The sequence below is a fragment of the Grampus griseus genome (genome assembly GCF_964374135.1).
Source record: "Grampus griseus genome assembly, chromosome: 10".
In the NCBI taxonomy this organism is placed as follows: Eukaryota; Metazoa; Chordata; class Mammalia; order Artiodactyla; family Delphinidae; genus Grampus; species Grampus griseus.
The window spans coordinates 48,677,804-48,700,712 of NC_139004.1; the positions used below are offsets into that span (position 1 = coordinate 48,677,804).

General features: G+C 37.5%; 1 protein-coding gene across 1 annotated transcript in view; it reads left to right on the forward strand.

The window, feature by feature from the left end:
- Positions 1 to 22,909, forward strand: part of ZCWPW2 (zinc finger CW-type and PWWP domain containing 2) — a 138,892-nt gene that overhangs the window by 59,786 nt on the left and 56,197 nt on the right. Inside the window, exon 3 of the mRNA XM_082663641.1 lies at positions 7,619 to 7,778. Coding sequence (XP_082519767.1) covers positions 7,619 to 7,778 — 160 coding nt within the window. The remainder of the gene's footprint in view (positions 1 to 7,618; positions 7,779 to 22,909) is intronic.

Sequence of the window (22,909 nt, forward strand, 5' to 3'; positions counted from 1 at the left end):
TTAGTGCTTCTAGGTCTTTGTTAAACGTTTCATGTATTTTCTCCATTCTATTTCCAAGATTTTGGATCATCTTTACCATCATTACTCTGAATTCTTTTTTTTTTTTTTTTTTTTTTTTGCGATACATGGGCCTCTCACTGTTGTGGCCTCTCCCGTTGCAGAGCACAGGCTCTGGATGCGCAGTCTCAGCGGCCATGGCTCACGGGCCTAGCCGCTCTGCGGCATGTGGGATCTGCCCAGACCGGGGCACTGCGCCACCAGGGAAGCCCTGAATTCTTTTTTATGTAGCTATTTCCTTTCCATTTCTTTGGTCTGATGGGATTTTACTTTGCTCCTTCATCTGCTGCGTATTTCTCTGTCTTCTCATTTTGCTTAACTTACTGTGTTTGGTGTCTCCTTTTCGCAGCCTGCAGGTTCATAGTTCCCATTGTTTTTGGTGTCTGCCCCCAGTGGGTAAAGTTGGTTCAGTGGGTCGTGTAGGCTTCCTGGTTGAGGGGACTGGTGCCTGTGTTCTGGTGGATGAGGCTGGATCTTTTCTTTCTGAAGGGCAGGTTCGCATCCGATTGTGTGTTTTGGGGTGTCTGTGGACTTAGTATGATTTTAGGCAGCCTCTCTGCTAATGAGTGGGGTTGTGTTCCTGTCTTGTTAGTTGTTGGCATGGGCCGTCCAGCACTGGAGCTTGCTGGTCGTTGAGTGGAGCTGGGTCTTAGCATTGAGACTGAGATCTCTGGGAGAGCTCTCACCGATTGATATTACATGGAACCAGGAGGTCTCCAGTGGTCCAGTGTACTGAACTCAGCTTTCCCACCTCAGAGGCTCAGCACTGACACCCAGCTGGAGCACCAAGACCCTGTCAGCCACACGGCTCAGAAGAAAAGGGAGAAAAAAAAGAAAGAAAGAAAAAAGTAAAGTAAAATATAATAAATAAGTTATTAAAGTAAAAAATAAAAACAATATTATTAAAATAAAAACATAAAAATGTAATAAATAAAAAAGAGAAGGGCAACCAAAGCAATAAACAAATCCACCAATGATAACAAGTGCTAAAAACTATACTAAGATATACATAAATTTCAGAAACTTATCAGTCACATACAGCAAACCCCAAGTCCACAGTTGCTCCCAAAGTCCACAGCCTCAATTTTGGGATGATTTGCTGTCTATTCAGGTATTCCACAGATGCAGGGTTCATCAAGTTGATTTTGGAAATTTAATCTGCTGCTCCTGTGACTGCATGGAGAAATTTCCCTTTCTCTTCTTTGTTCGCACAGCTCCTGGTATTCAACTTTGGATTTGGCCCCGCCTCTGTGTGTAGGTCGCCCTCTGGCATCTGTTCTTCGCCCAGACAGGATGGGGTTAGAGGAGTGGCTGTTTAAGGGGCACTGGCTCACTCAGGCCAGGGGGAGGGAGGGTATGGAATGCGGGGTGAGCCTGCACTGGCAGAGGCTGGGGTAACGTTGTAACAGCCTGAGGTGTGCCGTGTGTTCCCCTGGGGAAGCTGTCCCTGGATCACAGGACCCTGGCAGTGGCGGGCTGCACATGCTCCTGGGAGGGGAGGTGTGGATAGTGACCTGTGCTTGCACACAGGCTTCTTGGTGGCTGCAGCAGCAGTGTTAGCGTTTCATTTCCGTCTCTGGTGTCTGCGCTGATAGCTGTGGCAGGCGCCCTTCTCTGAAGCTCGTTTAGGCGGTGTTCTGTATCCCCTCTCCTCGCGCACCCCGAAACAGTAGTCTCTTGCCTCTTAGGAAGGCCCAGACTTTTTCCAGCACTACCTCCTGGCTAGCTGTGGCACTCTAGCCCCCTTCAGGCTGTGTTCACGCCACCAACCCCAGTCTTCTCTCTGCAATCCCACCGAAACCCAAGCCTCAGCTCCCAGCCCCCACCCGCCTCGGGGGGTGAGCAGACAACCTCTCGGGCTGGTGAGTGCCGGTCCCCTGTGCGGGAATCTCTCCGCTTTGCCCTCTGCACCCCTGTTGCTGTGCTTTCCTGTTTGGCTCTGAAGCTTCCCCGCCGCCCCCCCCCCCCCAGCCCCTGTCTCCACCAGTGAAGGAGCTTCCTAGTGTGTAGAAACTTTTCCTTCTTCACAGCTCCCTCCCACTGGTGCAGGTCCCGTCCCATTTCTTTTGTCTTTGTTTTTTCTTTTGCCCTACCCAGGTACGTGGGGATTTTCTTGCCTTTTGGGAGGTCTGAGGTCTTCTGCCAGCGTCAGTAGGTGTTCTGTAGGAGTTGTTCCACGTGTAGATGTATTTCTGATGTATTTGTGGGGAGGAAGTTGATCTCCACGTCTTACTCCTCTGCCATCTTGAAGGGCCTCTCCCTCCTCTTCCTTTTCTCCTGTCATCTTGTTTTCATTTATATTCAACTATTCTCCATGAAAAATATCAGACGTTTGCTTTCATTGGGAGACTGTGATGGGCTCATGTAACACACACACAGAACACACATGAGAGGCCTTCAAGTCAGTACCTAGATTCGTGCTCTTGCTGTGTCACTTACCGTTGCGGGCTGAATTGTGTTCCCCCAAAGGTCATAAGTTAAAACTCTAACCTCAGAATGTGACTGTATTTGGACTAAGGGCCTTTAAAGAGGTGATTAAGTTAAAAGAGGCCATTAGAGTGAGCCCTAATCCAATCTGACTGGTGTTCTTATAAGAAAAGAAAATTTGGATACACAGAGAGACACCAGAGGTGCATGTGCACAGAGTAAAGACCATGCGAAGACAGAGCACGAGGGCAGCAGTCTGCTGGCCAGGGAGAGACCTCAAGAGAAACCAGACCTGCTGACCTTGATCTTGGACTTCTAGCCTTTAAAACTGTGAGAAAATAAGTTCCTGTTGTTTAAGCCACCCAGTCTCTGGTATTTTCCTGTGGCAACCTTAGCAAACCAATACACTTAATATCTTTGCAGAGAGATTCAACCAATACACTTAATATCTACGTCAGAGAGATTTCCACATCTCAGAGAGATTTGGAATGTTACACATCAGCTCTGAGTAACCTTTTGTTACTGAGAGTTTTTCTAAGGATCAAATATGAAATGTTGTAAAAAGATATATATATTAATTGACTTCTGTGTAACTAGGATGGGCATGAAGAGGAACTAGATGGTTATGTATATGAACACTCATTTTTGAAGTTACTTATGAAAGTATTTGTAGTCTCATTGTCATTTTTCATATCTCTAACATTTTGAAAGCAGAGCATTTGTATTTTCTACTGGAAATTCTGAAGTTTCAATAACCCTCATTCAAGAAATGGTTTTGAGTCTTGTCACTGTGTCTGAAATATTATGTTAGAAATTTGATTAGGAATTTCTTTTGCAGTTTTGTACTTGTAGCTGAGGGTTAGGATTTGAAATACGAATGAAGCATGTTTTACTCTAGTCCCTAAATTACCTCCAATCTATGATTAGGACCGTCAAAATGCTGCAGAATACAGCTGTAACTACCTTCTTGTTGTTTGGAAAGAGTAGATTGCATTTGGCATGTAGTCACATGTATTTCTTTTTATAAACTAAGTACACATGAGCACAGACTTAAAATTTAGGTTAAGAAACTCAAATCTGTTGCTGTGTTGCTTATTCAGTTCCACAAATACAATAGAAAGATGATGAGATAAATTGCAGTAGTAGAATATAAAGCTGAATTAGCCTACTAAAAGCAGCCAAACATCAGTTCTTAATTAAGAAATGTTATAGACCCTGAAATTTCAAGTGGGAAGATCAGTCAGCTGGCTACAGAGACGCTTAACAGTGTAGCATTATCTGGGTCAATGCTTATTAGCCCATGTCCTTATACGTAGCTTTTGAAGGCTCAGAAGTTCAATCTTATCAACATCTCAGAGTTATTCTTTCTCAGAAGAGTTCATACTTTCCAATAAAGCTGAAAAGCTAAAGAGAGACCGATACAGAGTCAAGAAATGCCTGCTTAATCTTTATATAATAAAAATAAATAATAGTTAAGAGACTATCATTTTCTTTGTCTATGGTCAAGCTCCATGGAAAATCAAATTAAAATAGTTATATTTATCACCACATTATAAGATAGCACACACCTACATACTTATAAAATACTTATGCAGCCTCTTGCCTTTGAGTAGTGCCTATGAGAGCTTGAGGGTGGGGCTGTCTGCATTACTAGGAAGAGAAAAACTATCTCTATAATGTTTAAGAAGTCTTGATTTTTAAAGATTGATCAAATACATTGTATTTAGCTAGAAAGAGCAAAGAAATTAAAAGTAAAAATTAGCAGTGCATCTCTCACTTAGTATAGGAAAATACAGTATCAAGCAGAAACTAGGCATATTTACCAGACATTTTACAATGATTTCTCATAAGTATGAAAATTAATTTATAGAAAATATATTTGCATTCTAAATACTGTAGTCTAAACAGTTTAGTAATCAAATATTCCTTTAAGTTAACGAACCAATCCAGTGATACTTTTTAGATATAGTATATACATTTATAAATTGTGGTTTCTACTAGATCCTTTCAGTATTATAAAATAGTATTTGATTATTTCTCATTTGCATACTTTTGCTTATGGATTTATATGTATGTGGATGAGAAATTTCCTCTTCCCAACGGTCCCTGCAGTTAGGTATAACAAAGAGATTTCTTGGAAAGTATGACATTAAGTTAGTGATGATTCCAACTCATCCATTTTGTTTCCCACAGATTAAGAATGAGGCCCAAGTAAATCTGCTATCTTCTTAAACATCCAGACCGCAGTTTGAAAATAAAAGTTATATATTTCTTCTCATTCGGTATAAATACATGGCAGCTGTTACCATGCTTAAGCTTCAACTTATTGAAGGCAGTAGCCAACTCATTAAAGATCATTTCCGCTGGATAAGGAATGTGTAAGACATCAGTTTCTTTGTAATGTATTTTCACTTTCCTTTGAAGTTTCTTGTCCTGCCAAAATTTCCATTTCCTCCTGCAAGTGGATTTCAACACCTGATGTCTATTTGACCTTGTTGTGTTTGTACATTTTACCTTCCACCACCCACAGGTTCTGAGATTGACCATACACTTTCCTTGTAATTCTGACACCCTTCCATTGGGTGGCCTATTCTTACTGTCCCTCTCCACCTTTAAGCCCCCACACAACACTCAGAATTTCTCCTCAATATGAAAGTGAAAAATCAGGAAGTAGAAATGCACAATGCACTATCATTATTGACAGTTTGGGAACTCAAATTGAGGTCAGAGTGAGGGCAAAAAATGGACATCAACTTCTTTCTTCAATCACAGGAAGTCAGAGATGATGATGGATGGAGCAGCTGGAGAGAAGTAATCATGTTTTCTACATGATGTATTGCCTCTGCTCAGCTTTTCCTGTAGTTTGGTACATTCTGTTTTAGCTGATATGTATAGACTAGGAGTCAGACAATTCCTTTGCACCACCTGAAAGTACCCCAGTTATTTGGACATTTCATAATACTTTTCATAATTCATCTTTAAATCAGTATGCAATACTTTCTGTAATAAAATATGTTTTAAATAATGAACCGAAGCTTTTTTCTTTTTTTGGTATCTAATTCTTTTTAGGAGTCATCTCTTTTTGTTTATATTTTATTGAGTAATAATTTAAATTGAATACTCTGGGACCCAATAGGTTCCACTTAAAAAATAGTTGTATCAGAATTTGTGTCAGAAAAGTAGCAGCTCATCTTACACATAATAACTGCAGAATCTTTCTTTCATGTGTTAAATATCAGAAATCCATTTTGTGAGACTGTTTTACACTGAATGGAGTAGGTACTGCTCATAAATTGGTATTGGGTTGACAATAATCCATATTAAAATTGCTGTGAAGTGCAAATCACCTAGTATTAAACATGAGCCCCTTACCTTTTATAAAGAGTTTAAACAAATATAATGTAACAATCATAGTTTGGTTGTTTTTAAAATAGCTATTGATCATATTGAAGGACCCACTTGTTCCTTGACTTCTGATAAGTTGAGGGTCTCCATTGCAGCTACCACTCATTCTTAGTCATTCGTTTGCCTGTTGAAGCCCCTTCTTTTGAGTGTGTTCCCTCAGCAATGTAGATTTCCATTGTAGATTTAAAAGATAAACTGCACTCAAGTTTAACTCTTAAGCACAGCCCAGTTAGAGTCACCAAATAGCAGTAAGATACCGTGGCGTGAGCCTGATAACAACCAGATGGTCCTCTTCATTTAGGTCCTGAACTTTCACTTGACTTTCCATTATCATTTCCAATTCTTCTTTGGCTTAAAGCTTGTCTGACTCAATTTTTAATTTCTCTAGCCCTTATTTTCCCACGGTTCTGGGGGCTAAAATTCTGAGGTCAGGGTGTCAGAGGGTTGATTTCTTCTCAGGCCTCTCCTTGGCTTGTAGGTGGGTCTCTCTTTTTGTGTCTTCTCATGGTCTTCCCTCTGTGTGTGTCTGGGTCCTAATCTTCTCTTTTTATAAGGAAACTAATCATGTTGGATTGGGGCTCACCTTTTAACTTAGTTACTTCCTTAAAGATCCCCTCTCCAAATACAGTCACATTCTGAGGTACTTGCGGTCAGGACTTCGACATATGAATGCGGCTTGGTGGGATCACATAATTCAGTCCATAATGATGGCGCTTTATACCATTTTAATTTGCCAGAAACCAAAAATGTGTAAAGCACATGTTTGTTTGAACTTTGAAACAGCGCAGTGAGGAACCAGAGTTATAGTGAGGCCTAGTTACCTGCTTGAGGCCTCCTGTCTGGTAGAAGGCAGAACTAGAGCCTGGATCTTCTCATTTGAACTTCTCTACCTTTTTCACTCTGTGGTACTGCAAACTGAACTCGTTAATTGTACAGATAATTGAACTTGATAATTGTACAGATAATTATAATATTATAAATGATAGAACTTGATAATTGTACAGATTTTTGAATGCTTGGGTATATTAGATATGCATATTTTGGATCTTGATCTGTAAAATTCAGTCAGATTTCTGCTGTACATTCCCCTAAGATTTATTTTTAGTAAAGAATAAACCTTATTTGCAGTACTGAGGATTTTTAGCCATTTGGTCACTGCCAGTGGAACAGATGTGGTGGGGGAGGGATAACACAGAACTGCTGACTCTATTTCTACTTTTCTCACAGTTGTTACAAAGTTCAGTGTCAGAACAGCCCAAACCACTTTGGCAGTCCTGGCTCATGAATCGCTAGCTCTCTCCTACCCCATCAGAAGCCCTGTCAGTGGGTTAACATTTTAGTAGTTAATCATTCTGATTGGTGAGAGTTGATTCAAGCCTGCCATGAATCTGATGACTCTTTTTTCTCTTATCTTTCCTATTAGCAGTGCCTAAATGTCTCTTATAGACCCTGGAAATCATTCTTTTGTCTTATGATTCTTTCTCCTCATATCTTATGAATGTCTTGAGTATGTGACTGTTTCAAAGCTTTCTATATCTACAAAGATACAAATGATCACTTGCATCAATTGAATATCCTACTTTTAAAAGATACAAATATGACTATGTTTAAAATTTGTAAAGAAGTTATTAAAATTCAAAGGGCAAAGTTTGACAGGTGATTGTGACAGATATATTAATGTCTACCTTTTTTAAAGCATCAAAATAATAAAAATATTTTCTTTTGAAAGTTGGCCAGGGATACTTTGCCCTGATCCTTTTAAAGGGAAATATGTGACCTATGACCTCGATGGAGATGTTGAACAGTATCACGTAGAATTCCTGGGTGATCCCCATTCAAGATCATGGATAGATGCAGCGTTTGTTGGACATTATAGTATCACATTAAAGGTAGGTACAGTAACATCAAAACTTTGTTCCTCTTGCACTTGTTTTTAATTATGGTCATTTTGTCTCAGATACTAAAAGAGATATAATTTTTTACTTTTATATTTATATAAACAAAATAGTATGTACTATTTGTTTAAACTCAAATATTTGTATTTTTAAAGCAGCTTTTTCAAAGGAAGTATGGATATAAAAATAGCCACGAGGTAGTTTTAAATTTTATTTCTGTAATGGCAATATAGTGTAAATCAACTGAGGACTCTCCATAATTGCCTTTTGAAACAGATTTACGATTCCATCATTCGGTAATTTTTTAATTCTCTTGAGAAGATTCTAAGTTATAGCCCTATCTCACAGGGAAGATTAATTATGGAATGCAACCAGATTTTTCAAATTTCAAACAGTATTTCATTATACTAATTCCTTCAGTATTTTTTGATTCTTTTTAAACTTTAAATCACATACTACAATTAATGAATAGACTCAATTCTCAAGTTGATGAGAGTAAGTGAATTGGACCTGTTTTCATGGGTTTGGTTTAATTGTTATAAATTAATTCAGTTATCCGTATCTGTATTCTAATATTGAAACTTTTCATCTGCAAACCATGCTTTCATTAGAAATCTGATTAAAAAGTAGATGTCAGAAATGTGAATGCCTTTGACTCAATTTGGATGGTTCCTATTTTAGAGTGAGAAGTATGTATATATTCAAATATACATATACATGTATGTACATTTAAGGCATGCCATTTAATCCACAGTATAAGGAAATCTGTGGAAATCTGAGGTACTTGCAGATGGACTTCTACTTTTTCTCTGGCATAAACAGTACCTTTGTTCCATTCAGCTTGAAAGCAGCTGGAAGGGAAGGCTGTTTCAGTAGAAATATTTAAGTATGGAATAACATCACATACATTCATTTCATGGTAGTTGTGAGCCAGTCATTTTAGTATGAGGCACCTTCTCTGCTCGGACATTTCAGATATGTCCCTGGGCACTTCTGATGGCAACCACAGAAGATAGGAGGGAGTGTTCTTCCTTATGTGCCCCTCCCCTTTTCTAAAAGATAGGGAAACCTAGCTTCTCATGAGGCAGAAATTAGAATCTTAAATATTTGACAGTGTGATAAAGAGCAGGGCATTCTTAAGAAATTGTATTTAAACATACATAAAAAATCAAAGTGTATTTTTGTCTGAAGTAATGTTACTCTCAGGATTTGAGTTCTGTCAGGATAAATTTGAATAGTCTGATTCCACTGAGCATACCATTAATCCCTGGGACAAGGAAAAAATCTGATGCAAAACAAAACTAAACTCAAGAATCAGGAGCCATAAGGTTTTAACCTTCTGAAAGCATTGAAACAAGCAAAGACCATGAATTCAGGGCTGCTTAAATTAAATAGGCTCCTAAAGCAAGAATGAAAACAGAGAAAAATAAAGCATTTGTTCCACCTCTTCTGTCCCCTACTCCCCCAGCTGACTGGGTGCTCTGGGTGGATAACTCACTGGGTGACCACAGGCTCTGGGACAGGCTCTCTCCTCTACTGTCATTCATGGTGTCTACCTACAGGCTCGTGTCTCTTACTCTCTTCTTGTTTGTATCTTTTTCTTCACTTCCTCTCTTGGAGCTAATATAATAGGGATGCCGCCTTCTGTGGGTCTCTTCATTCAAGGCTGAAATTTTAGTTCCCCTTTACCTCAGATTCAGCTGGCACATGCCCAGCTGCCCTGCTATGCTCCAATTCCCTACTCCTGGCTATCTAAGAATCTCCGCTTGCCAAGAAGGAAACTCACAGATGATTAAAGACTCATTGCCCCAATGAGAAGTCAAGAAACAGAAAGCAAAGAGGTCAACTGACAACCAAGATAGAAAAATGGTACCTATGAGAAATTGTTTGAAAATGAATAATATCAAACTATATCCCCTGGAGATGGAGATAGTATTGACTCCAACGTGCAGTTCAATTGCCTAGGCATCCCAGGAATTTAATCTGTTATGGTCCTCTCTGCACTGGAGCTCCTACTTCCTCAAATACTGTCTCTACACTGTGCCAGGTTGATCCAGATATTAAATTCACACCCCTGCCCCCATAAAAATATCACTTACACAAAAATAAATAATGTGTATTAGACAATGTAGACCTTCTTAAAGATTTTTGTAGAAGAGATGGAGAATGGTTGCACATTGCACCTGTTATCTGAGCTCCTTTTCTAAAAGTAGACACAGAATGATAGGCATATACAGCTCTCACTGTTTAAGCTGACTATATCTTACTTCATATATATTATTTCAACATTACTTTCTCCTAATTTGTGTAAGCTTAGTTTAACAAATGATTAAATAATATTTCAGAGTTTTCACTGACTGTGGACTATATTTTGCAGTGTGTGTTTTACTGTGAGAGAGAAATAAGCTCTTCTAGAAAGACATTATATGCATTTATGAAAAAATAAAATATTTTTTAGTTTTAGATTCTGAAAATGTTAAGTCTTCTCTTTTAGTTCATGTTTGTCTAGTTTGTCTTCTTTCTTTTATTTTTTTTAGTAGTCACTGAAAAATTGGTATGTTTATGGGACCAGTGACTTATTAATTTTCTTGTTGACAGCACAACAGAGCTCTGTCACTGTGGATGAATATGTATATGAATATACAGATGATAAGCTTTTCCCCAGTAAATAAAATTACTCATCAATATATTGGGATATACTTCAGAAAAAAGTTGAAGGCAATATTTAGATTTTGTATTTGTAATTTATATTAGTTTACTCATACATTTTATTTTTTCATTTACTATAAAATCAGTAGTATAAAGATAGCTGAAATTCCCTTCCCCTTTTAAATAAACCTTGATTCTCTTATGGTATATATTCAAAATACATGTCACTCTGGTAAACACTTAGAGAAAATAGACGTGAACATGTGCTAGATAGCTATTTAAGAGTTGATGCATGGACTACAGTTCTTTCCCCAGTTAGCACAAATGTTGTTTCTTTTATATTTAGTAGGTACATGTCTGCAGAATCCATTATTTGCAAGTTTATTTCTTTGCTTGATAGACTACATGACTTAGTTTAGTATTTCTTAAGCCTGGCTTTGCATTAGAAGGCTTTATAAAGCAATGACAGCAACCAAAACACAGCAATGCCTGGGCTGTACTCTACTGGATCAATTAAATCAGAAGCTCTTGGAGTAGGGCCAGGCCTCAGCATTTCTAAGTCCCTCAAATGAATCTGTATCCCAGAGAGAGAGAACCACTGACTAAGTTTTCTCAACTTGAGGCATCAGACTTTTGTTGGTTTATCTCTACTAGTGCAGTAATGTAACTGTGGTCATGGCTCACTGTTTCACGACACCTTTCTCCTATTTCCTTTGTTAATCTTTCACTCTGGTTTGCCTGGAGATGATGCTGACTGCCATAGGTTCACATGTCTAACCCAGAAGTAAGAGTTTCCCTGAACACAGCTTTAAAGTCAATCTTGTCATTGAACATTGTACATAATTTATAGATATTGCTGATAAAGCTGATGTATAATTTAAATGTAATATGTATAGCATGTTTTAGTTGATCATCTATAAGTTATATAGAGTCATTATAATTTTTATTGGACATAAATTATGTACTCCAACCAGTGATCGCTTGGCCTACAATTTTCTAGTTCTTTATACTGCCAAGAAAATGTAAGTAGTTCACCCCTGATGCTAGGAGGCTCCTGTGGTAAAATTTAGGTTTCTTTTGGTCCATGATGTGAGTGGATTTTTTTTGTCTATGTATTTTAACAGTCTGCTCACTACTGTATGGAGGATATACCTGGAGATGTGTAAGTATTTCTTTGGGTACCAGATGTCATTTGGGTATTTACCCGTTGTATTATGGAGCTGCCTCTGTTTTCCAGGGATATGAAAAAGGAGCAATGCTGTATTGCTAAACTTGAGCTCTGCAATTCCTAGAATTCTGCTTCCTAATTGGGGTGGTCATTAATACTGTTCACCAAAATGTTGCAGGTTACTGCCTTCCTGTTATAAAGTAGAGATGCACATTTGATACTCTTGAGGTGGGGTGAGACCAATGAGTTGTGAGTGAGTGATGAATATCTGAGCATATGACTGTGTCCAGTGCAACATCATCCAGAGTTCTCTCTTTCTCTGTGGCTCTGTGACTGATAATTGAAATTTTGGTTTGCTACTCTCTCAGCCCAGATCCCTTGATCACTCTTAGCAAAGGCCTCCACTGCCAACAAATAACAGATCTGCAACATGAAGAAGATATAGGCCTCACTTTAAGCCCCTAGGATTATCCTAACAGATACACTAATGATAGTATAGAGGATGTTACAGTTCTTTGTAACCTGTATCTTTAGCAGGACCATTCCTGAAGCTTCAGTACTCTTCAGAATACAGCCAAACGACTGAAATCACATTACTCTTAATTTTTCCAGTCTGTAAGTAGAACTAACACAACCTGTAGTAATTTATCAAATAAGTTGATTTCTTTTCTGTATTATGATAAACATATGATAGAAATTACCAGCATCGATGATACATTGAATCTAAATTTGGTCCAGTAAATATCCTCCAGCAAAGGGCTCTGATTGTCAGTATGCACTGCAGTGACTCCAGTAACTAAACAAGCCTATAAATAGCAATCATGTAATTGAACCCCCTGCTACAGGCCAAGGATTGGGTAGATCCTTTTATAATAACATAGCACAATAATATATAATATGTATATATAATATATAATATAATATAATAAATATAATATTTAAAGCAACCCCATGAAGATAGGCATCACCACTATTGACATATGGAAGAAACTGTGATTCAGGCTTCATGTCTAGCCCAAGGTCAATCAGCTGCTAAGGGATGGGGCAATGATTAGAATCAGGATGTCTAACCCCGAGGTCCAATTTTTCTCTCCTATACCTTGCCAATTTACGTATACATAAGCAATAGTCTAATTTATTGTTGAATGTTTTTCCACATTGAAATGAGGAACATTTTCACCTTTTAATTCTAATATACATGTTGAATGATGGCAGTTTCTGGTAGACTTGTTTTTTATTTACTGCTTGATGTTCCCCTTTGGAGGAGGACTAGTGACCAAGCAGAATTCTTGATGTTTTCAAATTACATTTGCAGTAGTCGTTTGACAAGTGTGTCTGGATTAACATCTATCTGAGCAAGTGTTTTTCTTCTAAGATTTATTAGGATCCAAATTCTAAGAATGTAGTCTATAATAAGGATTAGCAAATTAGCTTATAACTAGATTATCAGGCAACATTTCACTCTTAGAGTAATGAAGTGAAACTGGATACAAATCTATTGAGCCAGCTCTCAGTGGAAAATCACATTTGCCAAAAAAAAAAAATGTACATATGTATATATGTGTGTTTTTGTACCATGTTCCTGCTGGCAAATAATCTGTATAGCTACCAACCTCTCAGCAAATTTTTATCATACCAATTCCATATTTGGTATAAAATTTGCTATAATTTTGGTATTATTGGATTAAGATTTTTTTGTTTGCTTGTTTTCTAAGCATCCTTTAGTTTTGGCCTGGAGAAAGTTTAAGGGAATTAGAACATGTTTTTATAACTGTGAACTATTTGTGGATAATCTGCCAAGAAAACTTGTAGTAATGTATTAGGAAAAGAGTGAAGTTGTCATAGTGATTTAAAAAGGTAGGCTTTAGAGCCAGGTTTTTTGGGTTTGAAGGTTGGCTGTACTACTTACTAGACATTTGACCTGAGGGAAGTCACTTACCTGTTACAAATCCCACACACCTCATCTTAAAATGGAGGTTATGATAGTATATGCCTCATAGAGTTGTTACAGGTTTAACTGAGATTATACATGTAAAGCACTTAGCACAGTGCTTGTCATATAGCAGGCTCTTAATAATAATAGTAATAGTTCATACTGTCATTGGAAGTACAGGAGAAATATATAGTTACATTACTTATTTCCTCTTCCTAGAAACCCACATCTACAGGAGAGAGTACAAAAAAAAAAAAAATAACAATCAGGTGGATAATAATATATTTTCTTTTGACTAAGATTATATGTGAAAAATGACATGATTTTAGTGTTTTTTTAATCAGCCAATACATTGCTCCCAGAAATTGAGTGGCCATTGCTGCTGTGCTTTTCTAGTTTAGTGTAAGCAGAAGTTCTAAGACCTTTTGAAAGTAGGAGATAGGTTAGAGCCTTCTTAATCTGACTACTTGGTGAATGAATAGTCCCTAATATCAGCAATGCCTCAAGATACTTTAAATTTCTTTGATGGAATTTGGAAGAGACTAGGAAATATTATCTTTCAAGTTCTTTGCAACTGAATAAAACCAGTTTTTTTCCATATCTCTCCTCTGTCTTTTCGATTTACTTACGATTTCGATTTATATATGCTGACTTTGCTGCTCCAAATAAATTCTTGAATTTACCTCTGTCATCTCTCGACTTAATCTCTTATGAATTTACATATCTGAACTTGTATTGAAGTTAAAAGTCCAAATCCAAATAATATGACCAACTTTACTCAGTTGATAAAGGAAGGAACAGGTGGCTACCTTTCCCATCATCAAATGCATGAAAAATGTATTAAGTCAGCTAGATTTCTCATATTGACTCCTCAGTGGAACAACAATAATCTTTCCTAGAAACATTTAGCCTTATATAGCCTTCTCAACTTTCTAGAAGTGCTTATTTTCTGTTAAAGAAACCAGAGTCAGATCATTTAAGCCAAAATACAAGGCTCACTAAATTGCCTTCAGGGTCATATCCCTTATGAGTAAGGCTTCCTTATATAATGAGTCTTCTATGTTGAGGTTCTTAAATTAGTAAACAGTTGCAGAGTAACTTTTTGGTACATTCTTCCATTAGGGAACGATGAAGTCCAAAACTCACAGCCATATAACTGAAAGTGTACAATTGATATATTAACTGTTCTTTTCTTTAATTTCTCCACTTTAAAAAAAAAATTTCTTCTAACCAATTACCAGGAACAGTCTGTGATTCAGGCAAAACCCTAAACAATGCAGATTGAACTGACTTTGAAAATAAATTCCAGAATTACCACTTCCTCACCATTTTGTTCAGCTCACAGGATATGAACTGATTACGTCATATATTTAACCATCCTCTTCTCCTGGCTCTCCCACCTGCTTGTATGATTCTATTTTTAAACAGAATCCGAGCATCTGTCTGTAATAAATACGACATTTGTTTTCCCGTAAACACATATTCCCTAATAAACAAGCAAATGTGGAGTAGAAAATAGCAGCCAAGTATGTTAACTCTCATTTAGGCTCAGGTCTTGATATCCATTCATACTGTTACTTAAAATCCTTTAAGCCAATCCTGACTTTTTTAAGGCTCAGAGCAAATGAGCACATAGCTGATTTAAACCCATCTCCCACTTCTATTTAACATCCGCAGGTGGAGCAGGCAGCCTGGCCAGAGCTGTGGGAGACAGCAGCCCTGGAGATAAGCACGGGCCTTAAAAATTATCTATTGACCCAGTGCTCACTTGCTTCCTGTGCTTTATTTCATCAATATATTACTAATACTTTTACAGAACAATGAAATAATTTCTTGTTGCAGACTTAATGATATATTGAGTTTTGCAAAATAAAAATTCTACAGCTTGAAATCAAAATATGTAAAATACTTTAAACTGTACACAATAAATAAAATGAAGGTTTTTTATTTTTTTAATTGTGCTAAAATATATGTAACATAAAATTTACCATTTTAACCGTGTATCCAGTGGTGATTTAAGTTTTTAACGGCTAATTAATAATCCTAGAAAAAATTTTCCTAAGCAATGTAACTATGACCTGATACAGAAAATGCCAGATGGTAGTTTCCGATCATTTTCAACACAATTTATTTCTTATGATAATGACCTACAATCTCTTCATAACACCATCTTGGAGATTTTTGCAACAGAATGCCTTTTTGTGAAATATCATTTTATAGTCATTGAGCCTGTGAATTCTGGAGCCAGGTTGCCTGTGTATGAATCCCAGCTCTATCACTTACTGGCTGTACGAACTTGGGCAATGTCTAAACTCAGTGCCTCAGTTTCTTTATGTGTAAAATGAGGATAATAATAGTACCTACCTTGTAAGCTTGTTGGGAAGTAAAAAAAGTTGTAAAGTGTTTCAGACTGTGCCTGACACTTAGTACTATATAAGCATTGGATAAATTAGTAAATAAAAATAACAATGGACTCCTTAATAGTAGAATTCCTTTGGACATAAAGTACACAGTCAACTCCTCCCTATTATAGGTAGAGTTTCTGTCTCATTTTCTTGGACGGCAGAGACTAAATGATAAATGTTTATATTCTGATCATTTATGACATTGATAACCAACATTTGAAAATGCTTTACATTTTATAAGGTACCTCTTACATATGCTATCTCATGTGATCTTCATTTATTGTTAAGAAAGTTAGGGCTCAGGTTAAGTGACTTGCCTGAGGTCACATAGCAGCAGAACTGGGACTGAAGCCCAGCTCTTCTGAGTGCAAGCCCCAGGCTTTTACATTATATGTCAGCCTGCTTGAGGCTTACATTGGACCATCTGTTTCTAATCTTCATAAGCATACCAAATTCATAATAAGCTCTCATCTATAAACTGGAAAATCACAAAGCCCTTCTTATTGGTCTCCTGTTGTTAATTCAGCCAGCTTGATTAATTAACTTAACCTTTAACCAGGGCTTTTCAAAGTTGGACAAAGATGTGAAAGCTCTCTTCACGTTTAGTGCATTGATTCCCAGCCATAGATTTTGGGCCTCTTCGTGGCTGTCATTAAAAGCTAGTATTTATTATTTCATTCCCTTGTAATTCTCTTAGAAGTAATTGGTTATTATTAACGTTAGTATCCTGATGCCAGGGTTTGTTTTGTTTTACTCTGTTTTTGGTTCCCAAACTGGCTCATCATCACATTCTCCCATAGAGCTCTTTAAAAATATATATTCCTGAACCTGCATACTGGGGAGCGTGCTGAGAATCTCTACAGTTCCTCAGTGAAGCTCAAGAACCACTGTATAGCGGATTTTCTCACCATAATACCTATTTTCTGGTTTACTAGAATTAGCTAAAAAAGAGATATATGAAACATACATTATTTTATTATGTTTACTTTGTGAAATTTATTAACGTATTTATGAGTTTGTGGTGCTAAAGAAGCCACGCAAATCTTTAGCAAAATTGTGATGTTAGATTCCCCTGTCCCTTTAATTAGTGTCTCTCTTTGGTGGTGACTCATTGTCTCCCTGCTGTGATATCTGGAGCCCTCTTTCTTTCTCTCATTCTCTCAAAATCTGGTTTCAGGTCCACACACTAAATGACAAATGTATTGGTTGTATAAAAATTGTTTTCTAGGGGCTTCCCTGGTGGTGCAGTGGTTGAGTATCCGCCTGCCGATGCAGAGGACGCGGGTTCGTGCCCCGGTCCTGGAAGATCCCACATGCCACGGAGCGGCTAGGCCTGTGAGCCATGGCCGCTGGGCCTGTGCGTCCGGAGCCTGTGCTCCGCAACGGGAGAGGCTACAACAGTGAGAGGCCCGCGTACCGCAAAAAAAAAATTGTTTTCTAAATGATGTCAGTCGAGATAACAGACCAGCCTAAAATGTTAGACTGGGTCTTCTTTAAAATCAACATGCAGTGGTTGTTTATCCATCTTGGTAGGAAAAGAACTTAGATATTCAAAATACTTAGAAAACATGTTAAGGTCTAGGTTAATAAGGAGCTTATCTAGTAGCCTGTGATTTTTCTGATTTGTCCATTGGGGCTGTTTTACCTAAAACTGCTTGGCTTCCTTCCACTTCCCCACATCAAGGTTCAGGGTATGCTCAGGCCCTGGCATTGGTAATTCCCAGTGTTTCAAGCCAAGTAATGGAATCACACTGTAAAGATTTGACTCTCACATTTTCTTATTCTTTCTTTTCTGCCTAATTTCTCTCCTAGTACTCATTGCATTGGTATTATCTTTCAAATTGATGTGAAGGATCAGACTAAACAGAGCTAGAACATTTTTGGGGGGTTGGAGGGTGTCAGCTTAACTGGTTCACACTTTCTAGTGGTATAGGAAGTGGGGGACCTAAGTTATTTTTATCTTAAAATCCTGCTGAGTTAGAGTAAGCAAATTCCTATTTATGATTTTGAAAGCATTATTGCTTCAAGTGTTCAATAATTTGAATGAGCTGTCTAAATAATCCAGAACCTATGTGAAAGACGGCAGGTGAGAAGGGAGACAGGTGTTAGGAAGCCCAGGCATGTGTGGTTCACAGGGATGGCTGTGACTATCTTCTAGTTGGCATCAAAGGAATGGGAATGTTCTTACTGTCGAGATTACTGGTTGCTGTTGGAGAAATCCAATTTAAGGAAGACAAGATAGCCTTGTGATTAACTTTCTGTTGGATTGCTTTAAGTGAAAACGATAGCTTTGGCCCGATAGTAAATATTTAGAAGGGCGCATCATAGAGCCAGCGAGGTGCACTGGAAGCTTGAATGTATAAATAGCAGGAGTCAACACGAATCCCCAGGCAGAGGACTTTATAATAGGTGGTGGTGATGATCCTCAAACATTTAGCAGAGATGTATTATGAAGGAAAATTATTTTGTATTTCTTTAGGTTATGAAATCTGTGACTAATCTCCCCATGTTTCTAAAGGCATATTATAACTTAAAGTAATGAAATAAATTAAAGTAATTGTCAATATTTGAAGCCATTTCAATGAATTTATGAAGCCCAATAAAGCAATCTAGGTACTTATGATTCCAGTTTTCCAGATTTTTAATAGATGCTCAACATTATGTCTGAAGATAAATTTTCTAAATTGTAAATACTTTTATTTGCAGCTAACTTTTATGTCTATATAATCAAAATTTGAATTGATAATTTTGGATAGTAAATGCTATATTGTACCTACAGGATTTTAGTGAGGCTTTACTGTCCCCCCAAATAGGTTATATTAAGCATTTGATTGAATTTAATTTTAAAATTAAATACTATTTTTTACATAACATTCAAAGTACTTGAAATTAGGCCCACTTTTTTTTTCAAGAAAAAAATGCCACTAATATCATAGGATAAATCAGTGGCTCATGAAGTACTTTAAAGATCTGCATCCTTATAAAAAATGAAGTTTAATATCATCTTAGTAGTAATATCACCATATTATAATGCTAGATAGTCATTATGCTTATACATTTTTCTTTTACCTTTCTAGGGATAATATAATTCAGGATTGTAGCCCAGCCTTTTAGTTTCATCCCCAATTTCCTGTCTGGGCTTTCCCCATGCCACCCTGAATAAAAAATGTCTATTTATAATACCCAAAATATTTACTGAGCTCCTATTATTTCTACCAATTCTAGGCTCTGAAGTGATCAAAACAGACAAAATTTAAATGCTGTCACGAGACTTAAATTAGTGGGATGAGACACATAGTCAACAAGTAAATTTTTTTTTAGTTGTTGACGAGTGCCATGGGGAGAAATGAAGGGAGAGACATAGGCAGGTAGAGTGAAGGAGCAGGGGTGGGGAAGAAAGATTCCACCTGCAGAGTCCGTGCGCTAGGAAATCCTTCCCCACAGCCAGCCAGATACCAGTGGTTGGTTGATAATAATTCTTGTTTTGATTATATTTTTCCCTTTCACTTATTCCAAAAAGTGGTCAGGCCCCTCATGTTCTCATGTCTCAGGGGCATTTTCTGTTGGGATCTAAAGCAGAGCTTACCTGTCTTGACCTGAGTTCCCTGAGGGTGGGCAGTAATGGGAACAGGGCAGGCAGGAGCAGCTAGGCAAGGAAGAGATTCCCTCAGACATGGAAGAGGACAGAGGTCTGCCGGTGCCCTGGGGAGTGGAACACTTTGGAGAAGAAGAGCACGAGGTGCACCAGGAGGTTGAAGCCACGCTGGCAAGGTTCCCAGCCTTGGAAAGGATCCTTTGGACCAGGCATGGCAAGGAAGCTGTTCGATTACCTGACTTCAAGGGACTTGAACAAAGATGTTACTCATGAAAGCCTTATGCGTTGAGGAGTAATGATCTGTTCTCGCTGTTCGGGCACCATGTATTCCCTTCCAATTTACAGGAACCTAGAGAAAGTAAGGGGTGGCCCAAAAATGAGCAAGATCAAAATTCTTATCCTTGTTGGACAACGGCTGTCACATTCAATTTTATTTAGCGAAAAGAAGGTAATGTGACATTGCTCACACATTTGAGTTTGAGAAGTGAAACTTATCCTGCTACAGCTCCAGATGATTATATCTTGATTAATTTTTATGTGGAGAAGCAATCTTAAAATAGAAAGCAACAGATGATATGAATTTCTGCCAGATTGCAGATTTCTTTTTACTGGCCTTACTGGGTGGACAAATACATAGGTATTCTTCTCTTTGAATGTGCCACTTCGTATTAGTATATGGTGATAACACACAACATGCTCAGTGAGTTGGAAGTTACTGAGAAGGGACATTCAGCCTCCTCCTCAGACCCTAAGAAATATGAAAATGGTACTGAGGCTCTCAGTCAGCCAGTGATGCTTGATTGGAACAAGATCACGTAGGAAAGTAGTTTACAAACTTCAATTTTGGATACAGCTAGGAATTTTCTCAGACATAGGGTACTATCTTTCCCTGCCTAACCATCTGTTTAGTCTCAAACCTCGTCCTTACTCCAAATATTTACATGCTTATTCATCTATCAAGAACACATCTATCAAGAATTATCTTATTTATGCTCATAAATTCACACAAATTTTTAGACTATATGTCTTCCTTCTCTTTCTATGATGATTATTTTCCCCCTCCACCCTAAATTTAATAAAACTGATTGAGAAAACTCCAGTTGCCAAAGCAATATAAACATAATGAAAGATATGATATTCCCTCTTTTTTAAAAAAAATTTGTTTATTTTATTATTTTTTTGGCTGTGTCAGGTCTTAGTTGCGGCATGCGGGATCTTTGCAGCACGCAGGCTCTTCATTGCAGAGCAGGGGCTCCTTTCTAGTTGTGGTGCGTGGGGTTCTCTGTAGTCGTGAACGCGGGCTCCAGAGTGCACGGGCTCATTACTTGGGGCACGCAGGCTCTCTAGTTGTGGCGCGCAGGGTCCAGAGCACGTGGGCTCTCTAGTTGTGGCATGCAGGCGCCAGAGCACGTGGGCTCTGTAGTTGCCGCACGCAGGCTTAGTTGCTCTGCAGCCTGTGGGATCTTAGTTCCCTGACAGGGATAGAACGGCGTCACCTGCATTGCAAGATGGATTCTTAACCACTGGACCACCAGGGAAGTCCCTGATATTCTCTCTTGGGATCAGAGAATTTACTGGAATTTGAAGAATGCCCAGCCCTTCCTGTAGTCTCATCTGAAGTCATTGATCTGAATCCTTGACTTCATAAGCTTTTAGCTCCTTGGAAATCTGTTACAGAGCTGCCTTGAAGATTTCCTTCTTAAGACATTTAAAAGCTTGTCTCTGTTTTGTTTTGTTACTATTGTTTACCTGGAAAACCTGTAGAACTCAAATGGAAAAACTATTATAAATAAAACTATTATAAACAACAGAAGAACTGTTACAAACAATAGGGAGATTCAGTTATGTGGCAGTTGTAAAATTACTCTAAAGCAGTAACAAATGTGAAAATATGAAGGGATAAATAGCATTTATAATAGCAACAAAGCATATATAATGTACTGGAGTAAGTTTAAGGAGCACCACATACAAGATCTATATGAATAAAACTTTAAAATGCTACCAAAAGACAGAAAATAAAACTTAAGGAAATGGAAAAATATAATCCTCTTCTTGGTTTGGAAGATTTAATATGGAAGGATGTCCATTCTCCCTAAATTAATTTTAATGCAATCTCAATTTTTATTTATTTTTATTTTTTTAATTTTATTTTATATTGGAGTATAGTTGATTAATGTTGTGTTGTTTCAGGTGTACAGCAGAGTGATTCAGTTATACATATACATGTATCTATTCTTTTTCAAATTCTTTTCCTATTTAAGTTATTACAGAGTATTGAGCAGAGTTCTCTGTGCTATACAGTAGGTCCTTGTTGGTTATTTTATATATAGCAGTGTACACATGTCAATCCCAAACTCCCAATCTGTCATCCCCCGCTTTCCCCAACCGGTAGCCATAAGTTTGTTCTCTGAGTCTGTGAGTCTGTTTCTGTTTTGTAAATAAATTCGTTTGTATCATTTTTTAAGTTTCCGCATATAAGCAATATCATATGATATTTGTCTTTCTCTGTCTGACTTACTTCACTTAATATGATAATCTCTAGGTGCATCCATGTTGCTGCGAACGGCATTATGTCATTCTTTTTAATGGCTGAGTAATATTCTATTGTATATATGTACCACATCCATTAAAAAGGACTTAAAAACCCCCCCACAGTTGACCCCATGAACAACCTGGGGGTTAGGGACTCCAACCCCCTTTGCAGTTGAAAATCCACCTGTAACTTTGCAGTAATTTAACAGTGGCCATCAAAGTTCACCTGTTCTGCACCCACAGATTTAACCAACCGTGGATTGTGTAGTACAGCAGTACCTATTTAGTGAAAAACTCCACATATAAAAGGAGCTGCAGAGTTCAAGCCTGTGTTGTTCAAGGGTCACATTCTAACATTTGTAAGAAAATAAAACATAGAAGAGGGAGTTAGACCTATAAAACATAAAATTATAGTAATACTCTAGTAGTTAAAGCAGTTTGATATTAACAGTTATTTGATAGATTAATAGAACAATATATAGTCCAAAAGTACTTGAAAATAGTTAGTGATAAGGTTATATTCAAATAATTAAAGAAAAGTTGTATTGTTTAATAAATTATGTATGTACAACTGGCTAGCTACTTAGGAAAAAATGAAGCAGAAGCTATACCTCACATCCAAATTAGTTCTAGAAGGATGAAAAATTTAAATGAACAAAAAAGAAAATACAAACATACTAAAAGATAAACTTAACAGGAGAAGATGTTCTCAATACATATAGCAAAGGGCAATTTTTTAATATACAAAAATCTCTTACAAATCAATGAGAAAACAACCAATATAAATATTAACACAGGATTTGAACAGTCATTCCATAGAAAAGAAAATATAAATGACTTTTT